Source organism: Carassius auratus, chromosome 11 (genome assembly GCF_003368295.1).
Source record: "Carassius auratus strain Wakin chromosome 11, ASM336829v1, whole genome shotgun sequence".
NCBI lineage: Eukaryota > Metazoa > Chordata > Actinopteri > Cypriniformes > Cyprinidae > Carassius > Carassius auratus.
In genome coordinates this window covers 3331457-3353143 of record NC_039253.1, presented here as the reverse complement: position 1 = coordinate 3353143, position 21687 = coordinate 3331457, and the positions used below count along the sequence as shown (strand labels likewise).

At 36.1% G+C, this 21687-nt stretch overlaps 1 protein-coding gene across 3 annotated transcripts; it reads right to left on the bottom strand.

The window, feature by feature from the left end:
• Positions 1-764: 764 nt before the first annotated feature.
• Positions 765-20440, bottom strand: LOC113110788 (myomesin-2-like). Of its 3 annotated transcripts, none has more exons than XM_026274970.1 (37): positions 20343-20440; positions 19416-19518; positions 17902-17997; positions 17589-17724; positions 17235-17380; positions 16851-16943; positions 15164-15252; positions 15040-15081; positions 13945-14106; positions 13701-13862; positions 13476-13617; positions 12459-12652; positions 11941-11997; positions 10703-10830; positions 10214-10397; positions 9605-9779; positions 9359-9480; positions 8645-8832; positions 8406-8532; positions 7758-7936; positions 7562-7676; positions 6183-6342; positions 5780-5886; positions 5653-5697; positions 5433-5569; positions 4674-4818; positions 4501-4560; positions 4326-4393; positions 4136-4249; positions 3925-4012; positions 3488-3526; positions 3285-3390; positions 2943-3106; positions 2693-2729; positions 2134-2156; positions 1772-1827; positions 765-1629 (listed from the first exon to the last, which is right to left on the bottom strand). In XM_026274970.1, exons 2-37 carry the CDS (start codon positions 19493-19495, stop codon positions 1162-1164), a joined length of 4434 nt encoding a protein of 1477 aa, XP_026130755.1. In that variant the 5' UTR covers positions 19496-19518; positions 20343-20440; the 3' UTR covers positions 765-1161. The 3 variants fall into 3 exon arrangements, with proteins under 3 accessions (XP_026130755.1, XP_026130756.1, XP_026130757.1); XM_026274971.1 differs by having other exon boundaries at positions 17902-17994; XM_026274972.1 differs by lacking the exons at positions 10214-10397; positions 10703-10830; positions 11941-11997.
• Between the last annotated feature and the right edge of the window lie 1247 nt (positions 20441-21687).

The window sequence follows — 21687 nt, the reverse complement described above, 5'->3', positions numbered from 1 at the left end:
TTTAAATTTGACTAAAACTTCAGAAGTAACTGTGACTTGTTTTTTTATGAATAGATAACCTACTTGAAGTTCACTCTTTTACGAATGTGTTGAGCTGGGACCTGGAATAACAAGATGAGACATCTTAAGACTCATGAAGTTGCTAAGCTCATGCTAGAAGCTCCCTAAGCTAGTAATAAAATAGTGTATAGCTTCTAATTTATGTGAATTTGATTGAGCAGGGCTGTCCAATCCTGAAGGCCAATGTCCCGCAGAGTTTGGCTCCAACTTGTCAAAGCACAATTGCACAGTTGGAAGTTTCTAGTAATTTGAGTAACCTGGTTCATGCATGTTCAGCTAAACTCTGCAGAATAGTGACTCTCCAGGAGCAGTATTGGTTTTATTTAAACCTGTCCCGGTAAGTAAATTTATATGATCTTTTATATGAAAGTTGGATTAACAAAAACATTTTTTTTTTCAAATGTCATATAGACGGTTTAGTTTGAATTAATTTTTTTCAAGTTTGTACAAAATGGAATTAACAGACCTAGATTCGTCCAGTAGCTATTCATGCCAATATGACTTCACATTAACTGGACTTGCCCCTGTACACCAAACATTTACTTAACTCTTTAAATATTCAATAACATGCTAGTAAATTAGATTTACTAAAGATTTACTAAATTAGAAGACAGGAAATTGACTATGCAAAAAATCCACTGTAGCACGATTATAACTGTATATGTTATAATCAAATTAACTCAGAATGACCAGTTGAGACAAATTCAACTCAGACTACTGAAGGTCCGCTCCAAGAGAGGAGACGGCGGATTTTAATTGGCACCAACAAGCATTTGTAGGGTACAGAACAAAGACATATAAGACAGTGTTGGCCTTTGTGATGATTTAGACTGGCCCAACAGCACTCATTTGGCTGTGAAAGCAATACATAAAACACAATCTTCCTATTTTTTTTTTTTACTCTATTTCAAAGGTTAAAACTGAGTCTGAAGCTGTTCCTAAAAGACTCTTCCCTCAGATAATTTACTGTAAGTATCTTTAACCAATGACAGATCCTGTTTTGGAGACTACTGCAGCAAACTAAAACACCATCTTCAGACTATACATCAACTCTATCAATACTTAATGTATCTTCTGAATCTGTAAGCCATGGTTTACTGGTTACTTCTTAGTAGGGGTGGGGGATCTCAGGGATCTTGGTGGGGTAGGGGATCTCAGGGATCTGGGAGGGGTGGGTGATTTAGGAGCTGGAGTGGGAGATTTCACAGAGGGAGGTGGAGTAGGGGTTGGGGACTTCACGGAGGGTGTAGGAGTCGGGGTCTTTGCGGACTGTGGCTTGGGGGCAGCGACGGGCTTGGCCATCTTTCCCAATCTGGGCTCTGGGATGTCTTCGCCTTGCTTGTAGACACTGACTGTGATCTCCACAAATTCACCTCCGTACTTGTTCCGTACATTGATGCTGTACTTTCCAGAATCTTCCACATACACAGTATTGATAGTGAGGCTGGCGAACTTGCCGCCCTCGAAGGTGACCTTGTAGCGGTCATCAGACACAATCTCCTGCTCATTCTTAAACCAGGTAACCTCTGGGTTGGGGTCACCCCACACTGTGCAAGTAAGACTCAGGCTCTGTGAAAGGTCACAAAGTATGTGCAGATGTTCTATGAATCAATCCATCATTTATGAACACTTCATGACAACACAGTTCACTTAGAAATGCATTAAAAAAATAACATATACTAGAGAATGTGGAAAAAGTAAGACATGCTACCTTCTTCTCCATAATGGTGACAACATCTGGCAGGCCACCTACCACTCTACCACGGTCTACAGAGGGCAAATAGTTCATGTAACACATTTGGAAACTATATCCAACTTAAGTAAATTCAAAGAATTAATAGTTTTAGGTAAAAAAATACACTGATTTAATAATAAATTGGTAACTTCCATTTGTAGGTAAATTTGGGTCATAATTCTGCAATCTGTACACATTCCTAAGCTGATTTAATGACAATATCTTAATTTTACAAATTTTTACACTCTATCATACTGCCTGAGTTCAAGTATGCATGAATAGGAACTGGATAAGAGACTTATTAATGTTGCATCAGAGCAGTTCTCGGAAATACTCACTCTTCTCTGCAAAGGCAGCAGCTCTGATGAAATAAAGAGGGAAAAAAAGGGAAAAAATATGAGTCTTTGGCTATATTTTTGAGCTGATGATTAAAGGGATAGTCCAAATGACAATTCAGTCAATAATTACTCAACCTCACGTCTTTCCAAAACGTAAAACCTTCTCATATTCAAACAAAAATTAAAGTATTTATGATTAAATTTGAGAGCTTTTTGACCCTGCATAAACAGCAACGCAACTACAGTACAATGTCCAAGGCCCAGAAAGGTGGAAAGGACATCATAAAATAGTCCACAACATCAGTGGTTCAACCGTAATTATATGAAGCTACAAGAATACTTTTTGTGCACAAAGAAAACAAAAACAATGACTTTATTCAACAATGCAGAAAACTCTTGGATTTCATAAAAAATTTCTTAATTTGTGTTAGACGGACAATGTCTTGAGGGTTCAGAACAACATGAGGGTGAGTCACTGAGGACGGAATTTTCATTTTTGGTTGGACTATCCCTTTAAGAAAAAAAAAACAGTTAAGGCAATAAACTGAGAGTGTCTTACTTAAGTCTCTGGAACTCTGCATAGGCATCAGTGTATGCTGTTAGAATGAAGGAACACATTGAGAGAAGTAAGTAACACATTATAAAAGAGTCTATGACAAACACCCAAACAAATCCTCCATTATAAAAAACACATGTGCCAGTGTTCGTCTGAAATGGTTTTGGAGAAACTTTTAAACCATATTAAACTAAATTCCATTTTTGGGTCAAATTCTGAGCCAATAGTATTCAACAGTCCAGCTTCCACTTGCCTTGTCCAGAAAGGTCAAAGGTGCGAGAGTATGATTTTTTCCCATCATGAATCTCAATGGTATAATGTCCCTTTTCCCTATCTGTGGGCTCACAGATCTGCATCCAGGCCATCTCAGATGTGCCTCCGATTCTCATCTTCTCTGAGGAGGAGATCTTACTCTCTCTGAAGCCAGGACAACAAAAGAGAGTCAGTCACTTTGGCTACAACTCCCAAACACCACACACACTCCTGTCAAACTCTGTTCTGATCTTGAGTTTATATTATCATATCATTTCATTATCATCTAATTTGTGTATCCTGAGTCTGAACATAAGGTTGTTTTCTCTTAATGTGAGTGTACCTGTGAAACCAGATAGTTTTCATCTCCTCTGTGTAGTACTTCATGTTGCATTGCAGTCTGATACCCTCTGGTGTGCACTGAAGAACCAAGTCAGAGGCAGAGGAACCTATCACCAAACACACACATTACAATACTGATACTGAAAAATAGAAGTCAATCGAATGATTTCAGCCAGTTCATAAAATCAGAATACAGTAACATACCAGCAATACTGGCCATGGCGTTGATGATATCCTCAAACACTGACAAAAAGAGAATTGAACATTTATAATCATGAAAAATAGTGTTTACAAATATATATATGGTGGCATTTATTTGACAAAAAATCCAACAAGGTTGCCACAATTTAAAATATCATTTTTTTATTTGAATAGATTTTAAAATGTAATTTATGACTGAGTTGCAAAGCTGAATTTTCAGTAACCATTAACCCAGTCTTAGTAATCATAAATCATTCTAATAAACTGATTTGCTGATCAAGAAACATTTCTTCTTATGTTGAAAACAGCTGTGCTGCATGATATTTCTGTGAAGAAAATGCCAATTTTGATTAATTTAATGTGTCCCTGCTGTAAAAACTTTACATTCATAAACCTTTAAACAGCTGACACACATATAGTAATGAAATACATATCGTTACCTTTGCCAGAAATATCATAGACCGAAGTGTCTTTTCCACGGTCATCACCCAGTACAGCTTTGTAAATTCCCTGGTCTTTTCTGGAGAACTGGTGGAACAAACAATAGTAACAACAGAAACAAAACAAGTTACATATTGCATTTATCAATAGGCTGCTGCATTTATGTTAATGCTTTCTTAACTTTGATCTCTGAAGCGCCGGTTATCATACCATGGGAATTGGAAGAGAACAAGATCCAGACATTGGGTTTGGTGGAACATCAACAGTAATTTCTTCATCCTCTTTAAACCAGGTAAATGTTGTCTCTTTCTTCACGTTGGCCAGCTACAGTGTAAGCAATCATGATATGAGACTCTGCTATCAATGTGAAATAGTCCTTAAAATGCTGGGATGCATTTACCTTGCACACAAGCATCACTGTGCAGTCATCTGTCACATGGAAAGAGAGGTATTCTGAGAAGTGAGGGCCTGAGAGAAGCAGAATATAACAGATTCATAAATGCAAACTGACCACTTATTACAAACAATACTGACAATATGGGGTAAAAGTTTCTCATTTATATTGCTTCACAAACCTTGTTTTCTGATGTGCTCTTTTCTCTGGAAATCAGCTTCCTTCAGAGCAACTTTGAATGCTAAGATTAAAAAAATACAAAGAATGTTTGCTCACGGGTTTTTATAGTTGTGTAGTTATCCCAAAGCAGCATTGTGACTGGACTTTTACTTTTAGACACTGTTAAGCCCTTACCATCTCCCACAAGAACCAGTGTGCTTTGACTTTTGGCCTTGCCATCTTGCATCTGAATGGTGTAAGTGCCTTCATTGGCCTTGGTGAAGTGCTCAATAGTCATCTGGATGACTCCAGTAGAGACATCATGGCTGATTTTGTAACCCTAAACACAGTATAATCATTTTAAATATAATTTTACCAAGGGTTTTAACTGTGACTTTAATGATACTGCTACTACTACTACTAATATCAATAATGTCAACAAATGCCTGTTATTATTACTTATATTACTTTTTATTATTATTATTTAAAATGTATTAAATAGAAAATATCAAATAAAACAAATTATAATTATTTGTTTAAAACATTTATATTTATTTTTATAATTAAATAAAATAATAATAATAATTAAAACTAATAAACTAATTTTGTTTATTATTTGTAAATATATGTAAATATATGTTGTAAATACAACAACAAGAATATTAATCATAATAACTAACTGTATTAATCATTTGCATTTTTTATTATAATTCGTTTTTAAATAATAATAATACAAATAAATAAATAATAACAGGCTGATTATCAATATTATTTGTATATAATAATAATAATGTCAACAATTGCATATTATTATTATTAGTTATTTGTGTAAAATTTAGATATCTAATGTTTATAATTATTATTTTTTAAATAATAAAAAACAGTAAATAAAACGAATAAATAATAAGTAATTTTGGTAATTATTGGTAAATATATAATCATTTGTGCTTGTACCTCAGCACTCGTGATGGCTTTATCGTTGACGATGAACCTGTAGTTGACAGAGGAGGACAACTTCTGAGCCTGCACCCAGAACCGCACGTGACCCTTCTCCAGAATCTCATAATTCAGCTCCGTCTTCAGCGGGACAACTGATAAAAAAGTCATTCATTTAAACACCAAATCATTCTTAGATACTCAAGAAATGACAATCCACAATCCACAGGCAACTCACTGGGATGTCTGATGTTATAGCTCAGCTCCTGCATTTTTTTGAGCTCTGTAAAAGAAAACAGGTATCATATTAATTGAACTTGTTCTGAAGTAAATAAAGAAAGAGATATTTAAACCCAATCTCTGACCTTCTTCATTGACGGAGTAACTGGATGAAACTCCATCTGTGTCAGTCACCGCGACAGAGTAGACGCCCAAATCCTCCTTCTCAGCGTTTACAAATGTCAGCTTAGAGCTTGACAGAACACAACACAGCTTGGTTATTTAGAGCACTTTGCTACAGAACTTCATTATGTAATGATGTAATATATGCAACACAGTCTCATGACAATTCGTAAGTATTTAACAATTTGATAAACTGATTGCAATTTCATATGAATCTCAAATGTACATTTGTGTACAATCTTTTGACCTTGTTGCTGATATTTTTACACTAGTCAGACTGTGCAAACTCGTTTATTTGCACAATACTTCAAAATTCTCATGAGATTGGGTTGAATAAATGACAAAATCCACACTGATCAGACATACTGTCTTCCAGAGGACGTGATGGAGACCCTGCTGGATTCAGTGATTTCTTTGTAGGACTTTGACCAAGTGAACTGAGAGGTCTCGGAAACTTCACAAGCTTCAAATTTTAAGAAAATGTCTCCGGTTTCTTCATCCACACCACATACAATCTCCTTTGTACCTTAAAAAAAAAAGCAAAATAATATCATATAAATATAAATATTTATCATAATCCACTTTTTGCCATTCAATGAAATGTGACCTTATTTGCTTTCACTGTATGGGTTTGGAACAAAACTTTATGTTAAAGAATGAATGTGGATTAGGGCTGAAATGATTAGTCATCAAAACCTAATTGTCAATAAAAAAATGTTTATCGAACAGTCATTTTGATCTCATTTGACCTAATGTAAGGGCCTGCAATAAGGAGGTCTGACCAATGCAGAGCTGTAGTGCAAAACTGTAATTCAGCTTCTCATATGCAATTCAAAAGAAGAAGAAAACACGGCACTTAAGACAGCCGGTGTGTAAAGGCAGCCGTGTGCTGCATGTTTTCCTCTAAATAACAAAATAAGCAGAGAACAAAAATGTCAGTGATGAGAAAACAGCGGTTAAGAAAGCATCTAATCATAGTTATGTGTATACGTTTGTCTGAGTTGTGCAATTGGAACTCAAGTCACATCACTTTTATTTATATAGTGCTTTATAAAACATATTGATTAATAGCAAGCAGATTTACAGTATGAAAAAAAACCCCCGTCAATAATGCTTTCAGTTAGAATAACAACTTGATTTTATGTTATAATGCAGCTATCCATTGTGGAGCAAACTAAAGATAAAATATTTTTATTAGTGAATGCAAAAATGAATAAATATACATTACAATAAAGTGATAGTTAGGTTTGTATAGATTAAAGCTAAATCTAGCTCTGTGAAGTTTAGATTATTATGACACTATAAGGTGTTTTAAGAGAGCTAATGTTTTGAATAAAATAATTTATCCAAAAATAAAATTTATCATCACATACTATTATTTTGACTTACAAAGGGATTTGTGAGACAGAATGATGAGTTGCTTTTTCATAAGGTATATTAAATGGTGAATGAGAATGTCTTTGTCATCTCATTTTGAATGTCTAAAATATTGTACAACTATTTTTTCAATTGTAATATAATTGAAGTGGTTGCCTTATTTTATTTTACTAATTAGAATGTGTAACTCAGTATTTGCACAAATTGTAAAAGCTGAATAACAGAAGAACAAAGCCTACTATTTAATCTGTGAAATAATCAACGATTATATTGTTAATCGTTAAATGATCAGTAATCATTAAATTAATCCAAGTTACAAAATAAATTGTAAGTGCTTCCAGCTGATAATAATACAGTATTGCAGTTACCTGGCATTGCTTTTGCACATACAGGATCGGACACATCTGAAGCTTTTCCAACACCTTTAGCATTCAAAGCCCGGACTCTGAACACATACGACGCTCCAGTCTCTAGTCCAGCCACCTAGAGATCAGTGTACAAACAACTGAATATGTATTTCACAATCCCAGATTTCTGTAACAAAATGAGGGGTTTGTGTGTTACCTTCAAGTAGCAATGCCCAATCGGCTCGGCATTCACAGCGGCAAAATCAGATGTGCCCTTCTTAGCCATGTCCAGAAAGTAGCCAGTGATGGGACAGTCTCCGCTGTACACAGGAGGCTTCCACTGCACCAGGACGGAGGTGTCACGCACCTCCCAGAAACTAATGTCATACGCCGGGCCTGATAACAAAGAGAGGAATTATGAACTGGTATTTTCTGCTGTGCAACCTCCATATATGAACAGTATTGAGTTGCATAATTTAATTACAATTTGATTGATTTCCTTTCCATATTGCATTAACTGCTTTAAATTATGAAACACCAATTTTTCTGGAGTTAAGGACACAGAATAGGAGAGAAGCTTAACTGTTTTTTTTTTTTTGGGTTTATGTACTGTATATGCTTTATTTTGTTAAATTAAAATTTTTAGATGCCAGTGTTTCCAGTCATAGCTATGCAAAGATTTGATTTCAAAAACAGTATCATAACTATGAAACGGATTCTTGTTATGGTTTTAAAATCTGCATTTAACCTCAGATTGATCTCAAAGTAAAAACGTGTCTGATTTGTGCTGTGATTTAAAGGTTTTATTTTTCATCTTTAGATTCTAGGTCTTTTGCTTTATACGGACAGTAAACGGGGGACTGACCAGGTTCAGCCATTGTCCAGGCTTCACAGGCAAAAGCTTTGCTGGGCTGAGATGGCAGGCCAACTCCGGCCAAGTTAGAAGCCTGAACCTTGAACTCGTAGAAAACTCCACTGGTCAGATTCTCCACCTGGACCCAGTTGTTTCAAATACAGACCAATACAGAAAACACACAATGACAGTACACATTTAGAGTAGTTTTGTAATTAGTTCATTAAGAAATATATTGATTAACAGCGTACCGTGAAGGTCCTGTGGACAGCCGGATTGGGGCCAACCTCCTTCCAGTCGACTGATCCTGCTTCACGCTTGTCCAGGTAGTAAGATGTGATCTTAGAGCCGCCCGTGTTTTTGGGGCGTTTCCAGGCCAGGGTCATGGAGGATCCATTACAGTTCAGCAGACTGATGCCGTATGGAGCGGAGGGAGTAGCTGATCGTGTGAGATCACATACATTATGAGTGACTAGAGCCATTGTGGATGGAACACAGAGCTTAATTTAAATCTTTATTCAAGTTTTTTAGAATTGCATCTCCAACTGTTACTGATTGTTTTTGTATGATAATACATCCACGCCAGTAGATGTCAGTATAAACTACAAGACCACTTTTGTATTCAGGCCGGTAAAACAGAAAACATATGTAGTGCACCTTTAATATGCTACTTACACTTCAAATATTTTACTATATATACCGTCTATTATTAGAATTTTCTGTTCTGTTACTGTCATTCTGTTACTGTGGAAGATTCTGTCTTGAAAACCAATTCCTTGTATTTGTAAACATGCCTGGCAATAAAAGCTCATTGTATTCTATTATATTCTATTCTATTCTAGGTACATTTGCATATTTTTGCAAATGCAACTGACAATGTTGGATAATACATCCACGCCACCAGTAGGTGTCAATATAAACTACAAGACCACTTTAAATAAAAACCAGCACAGTTGCATACGTACAAAGAGCAGCATCAATGAAGAGAGGAGCAGATTCCTGCGATTCTTCGCTCAACCCATAAGCATTCACGGCTTGCACACGGAAAACGTAAGTATCTCCTGGGACCAATCCATGGGCCACAAACCTGACGAATGGAAATCCAGATGATCAGGCACAATGTAAACCAACCTCAAGAAACCAGTTTAGAATTCTCAAGCGATTATTGTGACAAGCTTAAACAAAATCTGGATGTTTTGTGCGCATTTCACCTGGTGTGTTTGTAAGGCCTGTGGTTACAAGGAAACCATTTTTTGGAGCCGACCAGAGAGGCATCCACATAGTATCCCATGAGGTTGTGAGCATGTTTCGAGGCCTCCCATTGCACAAAAGCAGACGTTTTAGTGTTTCTAGAAGCAATCACCTGTCCCGGGGCAGAGGGGACACCTGCAAAAACCAAAACACAACAACCTTTAGAGATATTTTCACAGGTTTAACTGGGAGTGGAAGCCAGCTGTGCTGAAAGTGAATGTAATGGTGGATGGATGTGGGATGAGGTGGGACTAAAACCCAATAAATGTGAGCCAAACAACAACAGTGGCAAACTTCTCGTGGAGGGGAAAAGCATTTAAGATCATAGTGATATTTCAAACTTTAAGCGAGCTAAGTGATATCCTTTTCACAAAGCAGAAGGCTGTGGTAACATAAACATACATACCAATATAAAAAAAAAAAAACATGCAAAATACAGCATGGAAGTCATTATACAAGAAGCATTTGTAGGATTTTTTGCACATCTTCTGGACATCTTACATCACATAGTTTGGCATCTGACAGTTACACAACCACAACAACAGGTTGACAGTTTAGAGCCTTCTTACCATAAGAGTCCACCTTTTCGATGGGTGCTGTGGGCTCTGAAGGCTCACTTGAGCCATACTTGTTGACAGTGATTACGCGGAAACTGTAAGACTTGTTGTCCTCCATATCGTAAACAGGGTAACGGGGAGATCGTAGCTGGACCGCAGTGTTGACTCTCTGCCAGACGTGACTGTCACCTACACACTAAGTCATGGAGAGTTTCCCCTTTAAAAACCCAACCTTTTGACCAAATATGACGACTGGCACTGTAACATTACATTACATTATTACACTGATAATGTATTACATTAAAACACTACATTCAAAGCACAATTAAAGACTAGTCATTTAAGATTATAGCATTTTGATGTTCAAATTCCATGACTTCCTTGATTTTCAATCTAACAATGTTTATTCTGAAAACTAGTAAGATTAAGAAACTGACATTATTCATATTTTAATAGATTTTAAACATTATTATTTTTACGGATCATAAAGTGCACACACACCTTCTCAATGAGGTACCAGACAGGTGCCCGTCCGCGAGGACTAGGTGGTGTCCAGCTCAGAACAATATATGTTTTGTTTATTTCTGTAGCATGCACATTGGTTGGTGGACCTGGTATTGTTACATACACTAAATAGGAATAAATCAGATGTTTATTTATACAAGATGACAATATCTGCTTTACATATACACTCTTATGTGCAGTGTGTTAGTAACTTAGTAATAATGTGTTGAGACAACATGAATTTCTGGCAAAAACATTGGACCCGTTCACTGACAAACAAAAACTACGGTAGAGAAAGAACTGAAGAACATACAGTATACTGTATTGATTACTTTACCAAATTGTATAAGAAAACAAATAGCAGCCAAAAATTCAGTTGGTCATATCCCTTTAAATAACATTTTAGGATTTAGACCACACTGCAGAAAAAAACAACAACGTTTTAATACTTTTTAGATTTATTTAATTGTATTTGTTTAATTTAGCTGGATTTAATGAACGGATTATTTCACTCATTTATTTGCTGGTTAAATTGAGTCTGAGGAACACACATGTTTTGGGTTAAATGAAGAGATGATATTTAATCAGAATTATTGGTTAGAAGTTCACCCTTAATATATAACCGTATCTAACATTTATTATTATTATAGATACTATTTATTCATTTTTGCACTTGTTGTCAATCCAGTCTGATTAGCTGACTTAAAATACTTTTGGAAGTCATGCTCCATGCTGCATTACTATTTATTTTCTAATGATATATTTGAATTAATATGCAGTTTACATAGCCTAATATTAATTGGGAGATGACACGTAATATCCTGACTTTGAAGTCAGGACTACTTAAAATGAAGCCAAACAGATGATTAAAAAGGAAGAAAAACGTGATTAGATACTGGGCACCTTCCATTCATATGAATTTTAACATAAAATCATTAAGGACCATGGATATTCCATGATTTTTCGTTATTCTTGGTTACAGTGTTCACATGAATACATATTTTTATATAATACACAAGGAAGAATTGTCTTCCTTAAAAAAAAAAAATAGAATGTACATTTTCAAAAATCAAGGTTTTGTTTAACCCTTGACGTTTTACTAGATTAAATGAATGAATGAAAAAAATGGATTAAGTGTTAAATTGTAATTTGACAGAAACGGCATGCATTTGTTTGGATTGAGAGGATGGAGAAAGATGATATTAATGGCTCAGTGAAATCTGAAATTGAAGTACCTCCTTGCAGTTCCTCCTGTCGAATCGCAATGTCATATTTCCCTTCGATTTTAATCACTGTTTCACAATACATAAACATAATACTTCAATTTTACATCAGGTTGGGTGATTGCATTTACAAATATTAAACACTAGACTCCTTTTAAGATCACCTGTACAGATGCCTTTACACTTTCATGAAATGTGTATTTCTAAAGTGACACTAAAGGCATCTAATGAATTTGAAAAAACACAGAAAGTGAAGTATTAAAGGCACTTGGATCACACAAGTGAGAAAATTATTTATAAATTCGGAGCAAAAGCATAACGCTGCATCCTGTACACTTACCGTGACTAAATCCAGAGGTGTCTACGGCTTGAGGAAGTGTTTTTTGTGTTTGTTTTTGCTCCTGATGCAAGCTTGCATTTTGCTTGAATTAATTATAACAGCTCATGTAAATCATGTGGGTTATATGCTGGTCCTGTTTTAACGCAAGATGTCTTTATCTGTTGTTTTTGTGCTGTGTTTTAAGTCCTACCTTCCACATCACTCTCCACTTCTGCAGCGGTCACTCCAGAAGACATCCTGGAAGGCAGACTGATGCCATCTTTGTTCACAGCCCTCACTCTGAAGTGATAGGAAGCCCCCTCGGTCAGGCCGTGGACGGGCAGCTTGCACACTTTCACAGGGGAGTCATTGACCTGGACCCAGTCCTTGGTTCCTGACTTGCGTCTGCAAGACACAAGATGTACAGTATGTAAGACTTTTTTAAAATACTCTTCAATATTTATCTAAATAATTAACATGTATGGCCATTTTTGCACTGAATAAAAAATAAAAAAAGCTCCTGAGATTTTTTGTATCATAATTGCATGATACTGAAACTCTTTAGACTTTAGAATTGCTAAATATAGCGTCATATTTGTGGGATATAGACTCGCAAATCTGACTTTTTCTCTTCAGAATAGGGAGATACAAACTCAAAACTGCGAGTTTTGCTAAGAAAAAATTATATAATATTTTATAATTTTTATAGTCTATACTTTAGGAATTAATACTAGTGCTGTCGCAATTAAAAACATCCAAAAGAAAAAGGTTTTGTTTACGTAATATATGTGTGTGTACTGTGTATATTCATTATATATTTATAAATGCACAAACATGCATGTATATATTTAAGAAAAATATGTTACGTTTATATATTAAATGTATTTATACATGACAAATTATATTAATATGAATATATACACGTATATATTTTCAAAATATATGCTGTTTATGTGTGTATTTATATAAAACACACACACACACACATATATTAAGTAAACAAAAACTTTTATTTTAGATGCGGTTAATTGTGATTAATCATTTTAAAGCACTAGTTTATACTTCACAGTTGTGACTTTATAACACACAGTCGCAAGTTATTAAGTCAGAATTGAGAGATATAAACAAAAAGTCTAATTTGCGGGTTCATATCTCTCAATTCTGTCTTTATTTCTCAGAACTGCAAGTTTAAATCTCACGCTCCTGAATTTGTAACTCGCAATTTCACCTGTCCACAAAGTATCCAGTGATGGGAGCCTCGTGGGTGGTGTTTGGAGGTTTCCAGGAGACCAGGACATAATCTGGGTTGACATCAGAGACTTTAACATCCATGGGGGCTCCAGGGGCCCCGGCCACTGTGGGAGTGGCATCTGTCAATCAAATACAGACATGTATATATGTTAGCTCCCAGTTATTTTAGTGATGGTTAGCTAATGCGTCACATGTTCTGTACCTTTAACAAACAGGTAAGCACTGTGTTCAACAGTTCCACCCTTGCTCCAGATACGAAGCGTGTAAAGACCCTCATCATCCTTGTTCAGGTGAGGAAGTGTAAGCTTGGCGACCCCACCACCAATTGACATCTCAGCCCACCTGGATGGAACTAGCAAAGTATCTACACACACAAATACAGAGTGTTAGTATCAGTTGAGCGTTTTTCAGTGCTTCTAAACTGACTGAGGAATGCAGGCTCTCACCATCTCTGTACCACGTGGCCTCGGGCGGCAGGTTTGGGAGATCAGGCACCACCACCATGTTGGCCACCAGACTAACAGAGTCTCCTTCGCTACCGAACGTCACTCCAAATGACTCCAGCAGGGTCACCTCAAGCTTGCTGGGATGAATGCCGAAGAAAGGAGCTAAAGGAAACACAATTTAAACCCAAGACCACCCATGGGTCAGATATCCACCATACCAAGTTATTAAGTCAGAATTGTTCACAACAGATGACTTTTTAATATAAATAAATAAGACTGTTATAAGCTGATAGAAAAATTCTGGCTTGACTTGAAAAATTTTGCATTCACTTAAAAACTTTTGCATTGCCTTCAAAAAGTGGTAAGAGAGATTGTAAGCTCAATTACAATTTATTAACCTACATGAAATTTTTAAAGCTGCAAAGTTATTATCAGATCTTTTAATTAAAGAGATTACAATTCCTAACCTATATGAAATATGTTAAAGCTGCAAGAAATGACTTAATTTTTTTTCTTTAATACGATGATTGTTTTAAATAACTTTAAGATAACTTGGTTTTTTGTTTTTGTTGTAATTTGACTTTTTTCATGTATTTTATTTATTATCAATGTACTACTATTTATTTGTATTAGATTTAATTGCATTTATATTTTTGTTTGTTTCTTTCTTTCTACATTTATTTATATATTTAGCAACCATATTTCATTTGCTTAAATCCCAAAGATGTAAACTTCATCCCCCCGTGAAACAGTAGTCTTCATATTTCACATTTACTATATTTCATATTAACTTTCACACACCAAAAAAATTGCAATTTGTTCTGTTCGTTATTTTTCCACAACCCAGTTCGTCAAGTAATTTGAGGATCTATGAGAATTAATAAGGATTCAGAAACTATGAACACGTTCTTTGTATAATCGACAGCTCTAGGAGAAGTTTACCACACTGCCTTCTGTTTACAAGCACAAATGAACCCTGGGAAAAATTGTAACACTGTTTCCATGTCTTATCAAGGCTTTCCATACAGAACAGAACATGTTTATGGCTCATGATCTCAAGAAAGGTCCTTCAGCCAAATACAAGCTCCATCTCACCTTGCCCTGGCAGATAGGAGAGCTCTCCTCCCTCTAGTGGCCCTACATGGAAAGACAAGAGGGGGAAATGACTGAAAGACCAAAAGAGAAGAGAAAAGATGAGGAGAAAAGAAGAGACACTCACTCCTGACGCAAACAGTGGCTTTGGAAGTGGTCTTTCCATGTGGATTGGTTGCCACAACACTGTACACTCCAGAATCAGTAACTGCACATCTGCAACCAAACAACACAATCTCAATGTAAATAAATGGGTGTTGTAACCAGAAATATAAGGAGAAATATCATTACTGCCTTTCGAAATTCAGGTGTGCCTTTAATTTCACGTCTTTTGGACTGAAGGAATGCAACACCCATTGAAACAGCTTGAAAGATCAAAGACATATATATTTTTAATATAACTCTGACTGGATTCGTCTGAAAGAAGAAAGTCATATACACCTAGGATGCCTCAGGGGAGAGTAAAAGCAGCCTAATTTTTATTTAACAGGGTGGAAATGCTCTCTATGCTCTTCTTTCAAGAACTATTTGGTACGAGTGGAGAGACTTTGCATCCAGAACATGATCTCAGACGACAGCAGTGTGCTGGACTCAGACATGCCTTGCTGTCCTTGAAGGAGTGAGAATAGAGCACCGAAATGTGACCTTCAGTCCCTGTGGACTATTTTAGAGCCACTCCGTTTCCTTTGCCATGCATAAGAGACGTTTGTCCTGACCAATACACCAATTTTATTTGATTATTTCCGCATGATTTGATATCTCTCTGAGAGCTGTAGAAAAACATACAACAAGCTTTTGTGAGAATGAATGAGCGTCTGGTCAGACCAAACGTCCTGGGATCTCTGAGAGCTGCTGTGAGTCTTCACGGGCGTCAGGCGTTCCAGGATCAAATGACGCATTGCTAAGTTGAGCAGAACCAACAGCTGAGACTTCTTCAAGACGAACCTCACTGGGACTAAATTGGAAAGTGTCACTCTCACAAGTACTTCATTCATATTCGCAGATCATTACAGATGGAAAATAGAGAGTTGCACTCCAAAAAGTGAAAGTAAATGGACCAAAAGCACCATAAAAGTAATCTGTATGCTTTGTAAGCTTCATTAAATGAGATGATATCGCATCTTTATGAGAGGACAAGATTAAAATGTAAATAATTCGTCTCTGACGATGTGGCCTTGTATAATTGTTAAAGTTTATGGTTAAAAACGGTCAGATATTTGCTACAGTCAACCTGTCAGCTGTGACTGACAAAACACTGTCACAATAAAAACTAAATGACATCAAATGCAACTCAAAACACACTAAAATACATTACTAATACAACATTAAGTAAATAAAAAACAAATGTGATGTGTCATTTATACAGACTTCTGGGAATGTAGATTTACTGTTATAAATTACCATAAATTATAAAACTGTTATAAAAAAAAAATAACAATGACAGTATATTAATATTTCATAATATATGATAAGTCATCTTAACAGTTTTTTTTTATTTCACTAGCATTTGTTTTTTCTGTAAACAAAATTTTTTTTTTTACAATGTTCATTTTCATATGGAAGAGACCAGCTTGGACATTGTTTGCAATATCTCACTTTGTGTTCCAGGAAAGAGAGACAATCAAATGAGTTTTGAAGACGCAAGGGTAGATAAATATTAAAGATAAGCTCTCTTTCTAATTCATTTAGGTACAGTACATGTGTAATAAAGAGTAACTTGAGGGTGTTGTTTAATTGTTAGCAACTCTAAATTAAAAATGGAACAAGGAACTTTTAGAGGCTTAACTGTGAACTGAGAGTGTGAGAGGTCTTACCTGCTAATAATCAGACTGTGAGCACCGTACTTGTTCTCAATTTTGTATTTTCCAGGAGCACTCAAGGGCTCAATGGCAACATTATTCTTATACCTGCAAATACAGAGAAAAACTGTACCGTTATGCTTCATTTGGACCAGATTAGTAGGAGAGTTAAACCACAGCAGAGACTGAAAACACGTAAAGGACCTCATGAATGAAGCAAAGTTTTACTAACAATACATCTAAATGTTTTTATGAAAAAAATTCAATGACTGAATCACCTTTTCACTGAGATTATTCAAATAATATCACCGTTTATGCTGCTGAAGTTTAAATTAAGCTATCAGATCATTACTAAAGCATGTTTTATAAAGGTTTTGGAACATCGAACTGAATCCAAACCATTTGACAGTAGGGCTGGGTTGGCCGGACACGGTGCAGAACAGCTTGACCGGAGTCTTTTCCCACACAGTGTGAGCTCTCAGACTTATCTGGAAGTCCGGCGCTTTGGGAACCTCCGCAGGACAATCCTTCCACATTCCCTTCACCTGTTAAAATACAGGAAAAAGTCTGCTTTTCGACCTTCATTGTATGGACAAAACACACAACACTGTTAAGAATATCTTCTTTTGTGCTCCACAGAAGAAAAAAGCCATCAGGTTCGGAATAACAACACGAGTTCATCAACACGAATGATCATTTTTGGGCACACACTGAGGTATTTTGAGAAAGAGAGATAATTAGGATGATGTTCACCTCTCTAGTAATCTCAATATTGTTGACTTGCTCCTTTGTGGCCACTTTCATCCTGTGCAGCTCCTGCTGCAGATGAACCAAATCTCTTCCAAAGTGAGCCGCCATTCTCTGATACTCCTGCATGCCTTCAGGAGCCCTGCGGACACAAAACTCAACATTTACATTCCAGAATGCACAGGTTAGGTCTTAAGAGTACAGTGACATTATCATTTTTGTCATCTGTAAATATGGAAGCAGGCATCAGGGTTACTCTTACACTGTCTTTAAATAGCCCTCTGAACTGTAATAGATGCAGGAGCCAATAAAATCTCACCTCTCCCTGAAGGTTGGCACTGTGTAGGCTTGTTCTGCCATAGCCTCAGAGGCCTGGACCTGCTCCTTCTTCTCTACCCGAGAGCTTGATTTCCTGCTGTACACATCAGAACAGTGTTTGAGTCATGTTTGCATTGTGTGACAGCAGTTTGTTACATTTCACACTTTGTGCCGTTGTGTGAAAGTCTGAGTTTCAACTACTGAAGGATTAGTTGCATCTTTTATTATTGCAGTACACTGTATAATGTGGATTGGGCCTACTATACTGTGGTTATTATTGCTTAAAATTGGATAATAATGTATATTTTAGTTTGCTACAAATAATTGTCGGTACATTCACTTAAACCACATTTTAAAAACACAAGTTATTATGAAATTAAATATAAAGATGCCTTTATGCCCTATACCTAAGTGTCTTATACAAAAAAAAAAAAACACTTACGTTTAACTAATTGTTTTTTTAATATTATTTTCAAACTATCATATCTTTTAATTTTTTATTCTGATTATTAAGTATTTAAGTGTCAGGAAACATAGAATTCAGTTTGCAGTTACATTTAGTATATATTCTTTTTGTATATTAATAGAAATAAGTACCTATAATGGAAATAAGTATATTTTTATTGTTTTAAAATGTGTACCACTTTAGATGGTTAAGTTCATAATTAATTAGTGAATGAATAAGTTCTTTGTTCTTCCTCTTTTTAAAGTCCCTTCAAAAATAAAAATAAACAGATTTTAACAGGAATCGCTAAAAAGCATATTTCAGTCACCAGCGCCAGTAAAGCTTTACAAAAATTGTGATTTAGATTACTATTAATCTTTTCTGTTCTGCTAAATACAATATACTTTCTGGATCCAGATTCTCCAGTCTATTGCAAAATCTCAAACTTTGATTTTTGAGGGCCAAGTTGATCAGAGCAACACATTTGTTCCTTCAACGCAATGGTTCCCAACACAGGTCCTGGAGGCACCCCACCACTGCACATTTTGCATGTCTCCTTTCTGTGACACCAATTTTATGTCTTAAAGTCTCTACTAATGAGTTGATGACCTGTTGATGGTTTGATGAAAGCGGATTTATTCATGCTTGTTAACCTAAATCCAACAGCCTCCACACTGAAGCAAATCTGAATCCCCCCGATACTCTTCACCCAAAATGTCAATACAAACCACTTTCTTTTTTGACAGCCAAAAAGCTTGAGCGCCATGCCTTATATCATATTTTCCTACAGTATGCCAAGCAGTATATTCTCCTTTCTCACCACTGATGTATGACGTAATGTTGAGTCTGTTCACAGAGCACACTAGCTTTGCATATACATCTTTACACACCAGTGTCTAATCAGGTCACTAGTCCTTCGGGTCTCTTATGAAGCAACATAGAGAGCGGTATTAGCACAAGCGGAAGCTGCTGTGTGTTTAAGGACAGATCTTCTGGCCTGCTGAGCCAAATTCATGTCAAAGCTATCCATATGCTCGGCCATTCGAATTCAGTGCAACCGCATCCCATACCTTGAGTGTTGGACAACATGTTTTGAGCTTTGATGTTGCGATTGCTCCTGCCGATAAAGTGTAACGCCCTTCGCAGGCATGTCGGGAACACTCTGAAAAAGACCTTTAGACCACACCAAGACTTACTGTGCAGTCTAATTCATCATACTGGGCAAAATAAACCATTAAGAATGTTAAATATGAGCATGGCACATAGTAATATTGGTTAGCAATGAGACATGTAATACACAAACAAATATAGAATGATTTGAAAATTCAAATGATTCCGAAATTCTAAAAGAAATAACCTTATAAACATACATACACTCGAAAACTGAATATTGCCTGTCCAAAATAAATCAGTGCAATATAAAATACTGTATATTCCCAGAGTCAGTTTCTTACTTTAGCTACTGGTTATTGTAAACTAGCACCAAAACCACCTCTCCTCACATTCCAGCCAATCAGCAGCTCCATGAGCTCAAGTGCATCGCATTACAGGCAGAAAGTGAAAAGCTGACCTCAGAATAACTGGACACAAACATCTCAGAGCTACAAAAATCCAAGCGGGAGCAAAAGAATCTGAGCAAAAAACCTTAGATTTGACCTTTGACCTGCACATAATGTGACAGGTTGCTATGACCATAAGGTCTCATGTGGAAACAAACAAACTACAGGATTTGTTCAGTTAAATTTAGACCGACTCATTCCAAAACAAGATTTTTGGGACTACATCTAATATGAAGATAAAGAAGGCTCAAAACATTTTGCAATGACCTCAAGTCCAGAATCACTTCAAGCTCTAAACACCGGAGACTTTCAAAATTCAGTAATGTCAATATTCAGTTGAAATCATGCGTGTGAAATACACCCAATATGATAATCTGGGAAGCGTACGTCTCCCAAAAGGTATCTGTTAACAGATTAACAAAATAAAGCTGCACTTACCCCAAGAGAAAAGAAGAGCTTTGAGTGTTGGAAGAGCAGCCTGAGAGCAGTTGGAAAGCTCCTGCTGAAGGAACAAAAATAATGCACTCACTTAGGGAATGCCTTCACTCAGCCGCCCCATGTAAGGATACTCTTAAGACTATATATAGCATTTACCTCAATTTTCAGACCATTTAACCGACTGAAAGAGAGCAAGACAACAGATTTAGTTTAAGATGGGCAAATGTTCATTTATTGCTTTTTAATTGGACTCTTGAGACATACAATTAGGGTAAAACAAGATTTTACCTGGAAGCACAACCCCAGCAGGATCGGCATTGGGAAGTTGTAGCCTTGTGTGCGTTCTCACTCACTTCTGAAGGATAGAAGCACGTTTTCTACAATGACCACAACTTTGGGTTTAAACTCTGTTCTCTTTTTGCCCTTGGCTCAATTTTTAAAGATGCTTTGGCTTGTAAATATTATATATACATACATCCATACATATATACATATCTCTCTTTCTCCTTGGGTTAATGCAAATATAAGTACTTTTTCATCTTTTTTTTTTCTAAAAGTAGAAACAACTTCCAAAAGGATGCCGAAGTCGGCGTCTTAAGAGCCCTTTTTAGGGTTTTGATCTACTTCCCCTCCCCTTGCCTACAGTTGCCAACATCTATTTTTAACGGGAGATAAAACAGAGAGAGAGACTGTAATAGACACCCTGCAGTTACAGTAGTGCTGTATAAGTCATTAATTAATCAATACTGTCTGTCAAACCACATCTTATAGACGTAGAACAAGAACAGGAAAAATCAGAGGAAAAAATTAGCGTGAAAATAATGTTCACGTATAAACTAATTTGATAAATTCATAAAACGAATAAAATGAAATGAATGAATGACAAATTTTCATTATTATTATTATTACTAGTTGTTAAATACATTAAAAATCAAATAAAATACTACTAATAAAAAAATTCGACACTATGCTTTTTTGTTGTTGTTGTCATACGCTAAATGCAATATACTTATATGAGGTTTTTTTTGTATCAAAGACTGAAAAGATTAGATCCCAAATTCCTCCTGTAGATGGTGATCCCTCTGCTCCTTCTTTGCCTTACTGTGTTTTATCAGTTCAAACTTCTTCAATATTCTACCTTGGCTAGAATAGTTGATCAGTTGAAGCCATCGGATTCCCCTCTTGATGTTGTTCCATCCAGACTAATTAAACAAGCATTTGATGTAGTTGGGCCTAGCATTTTATTAATAATAAATAGCTCCCTTGTATCAGGGATTGTTCCTGCATCTTTCAAGCATGCTGTAGTGCAACCATTAATTAAAAATACTAAATTGGATCCTACAGA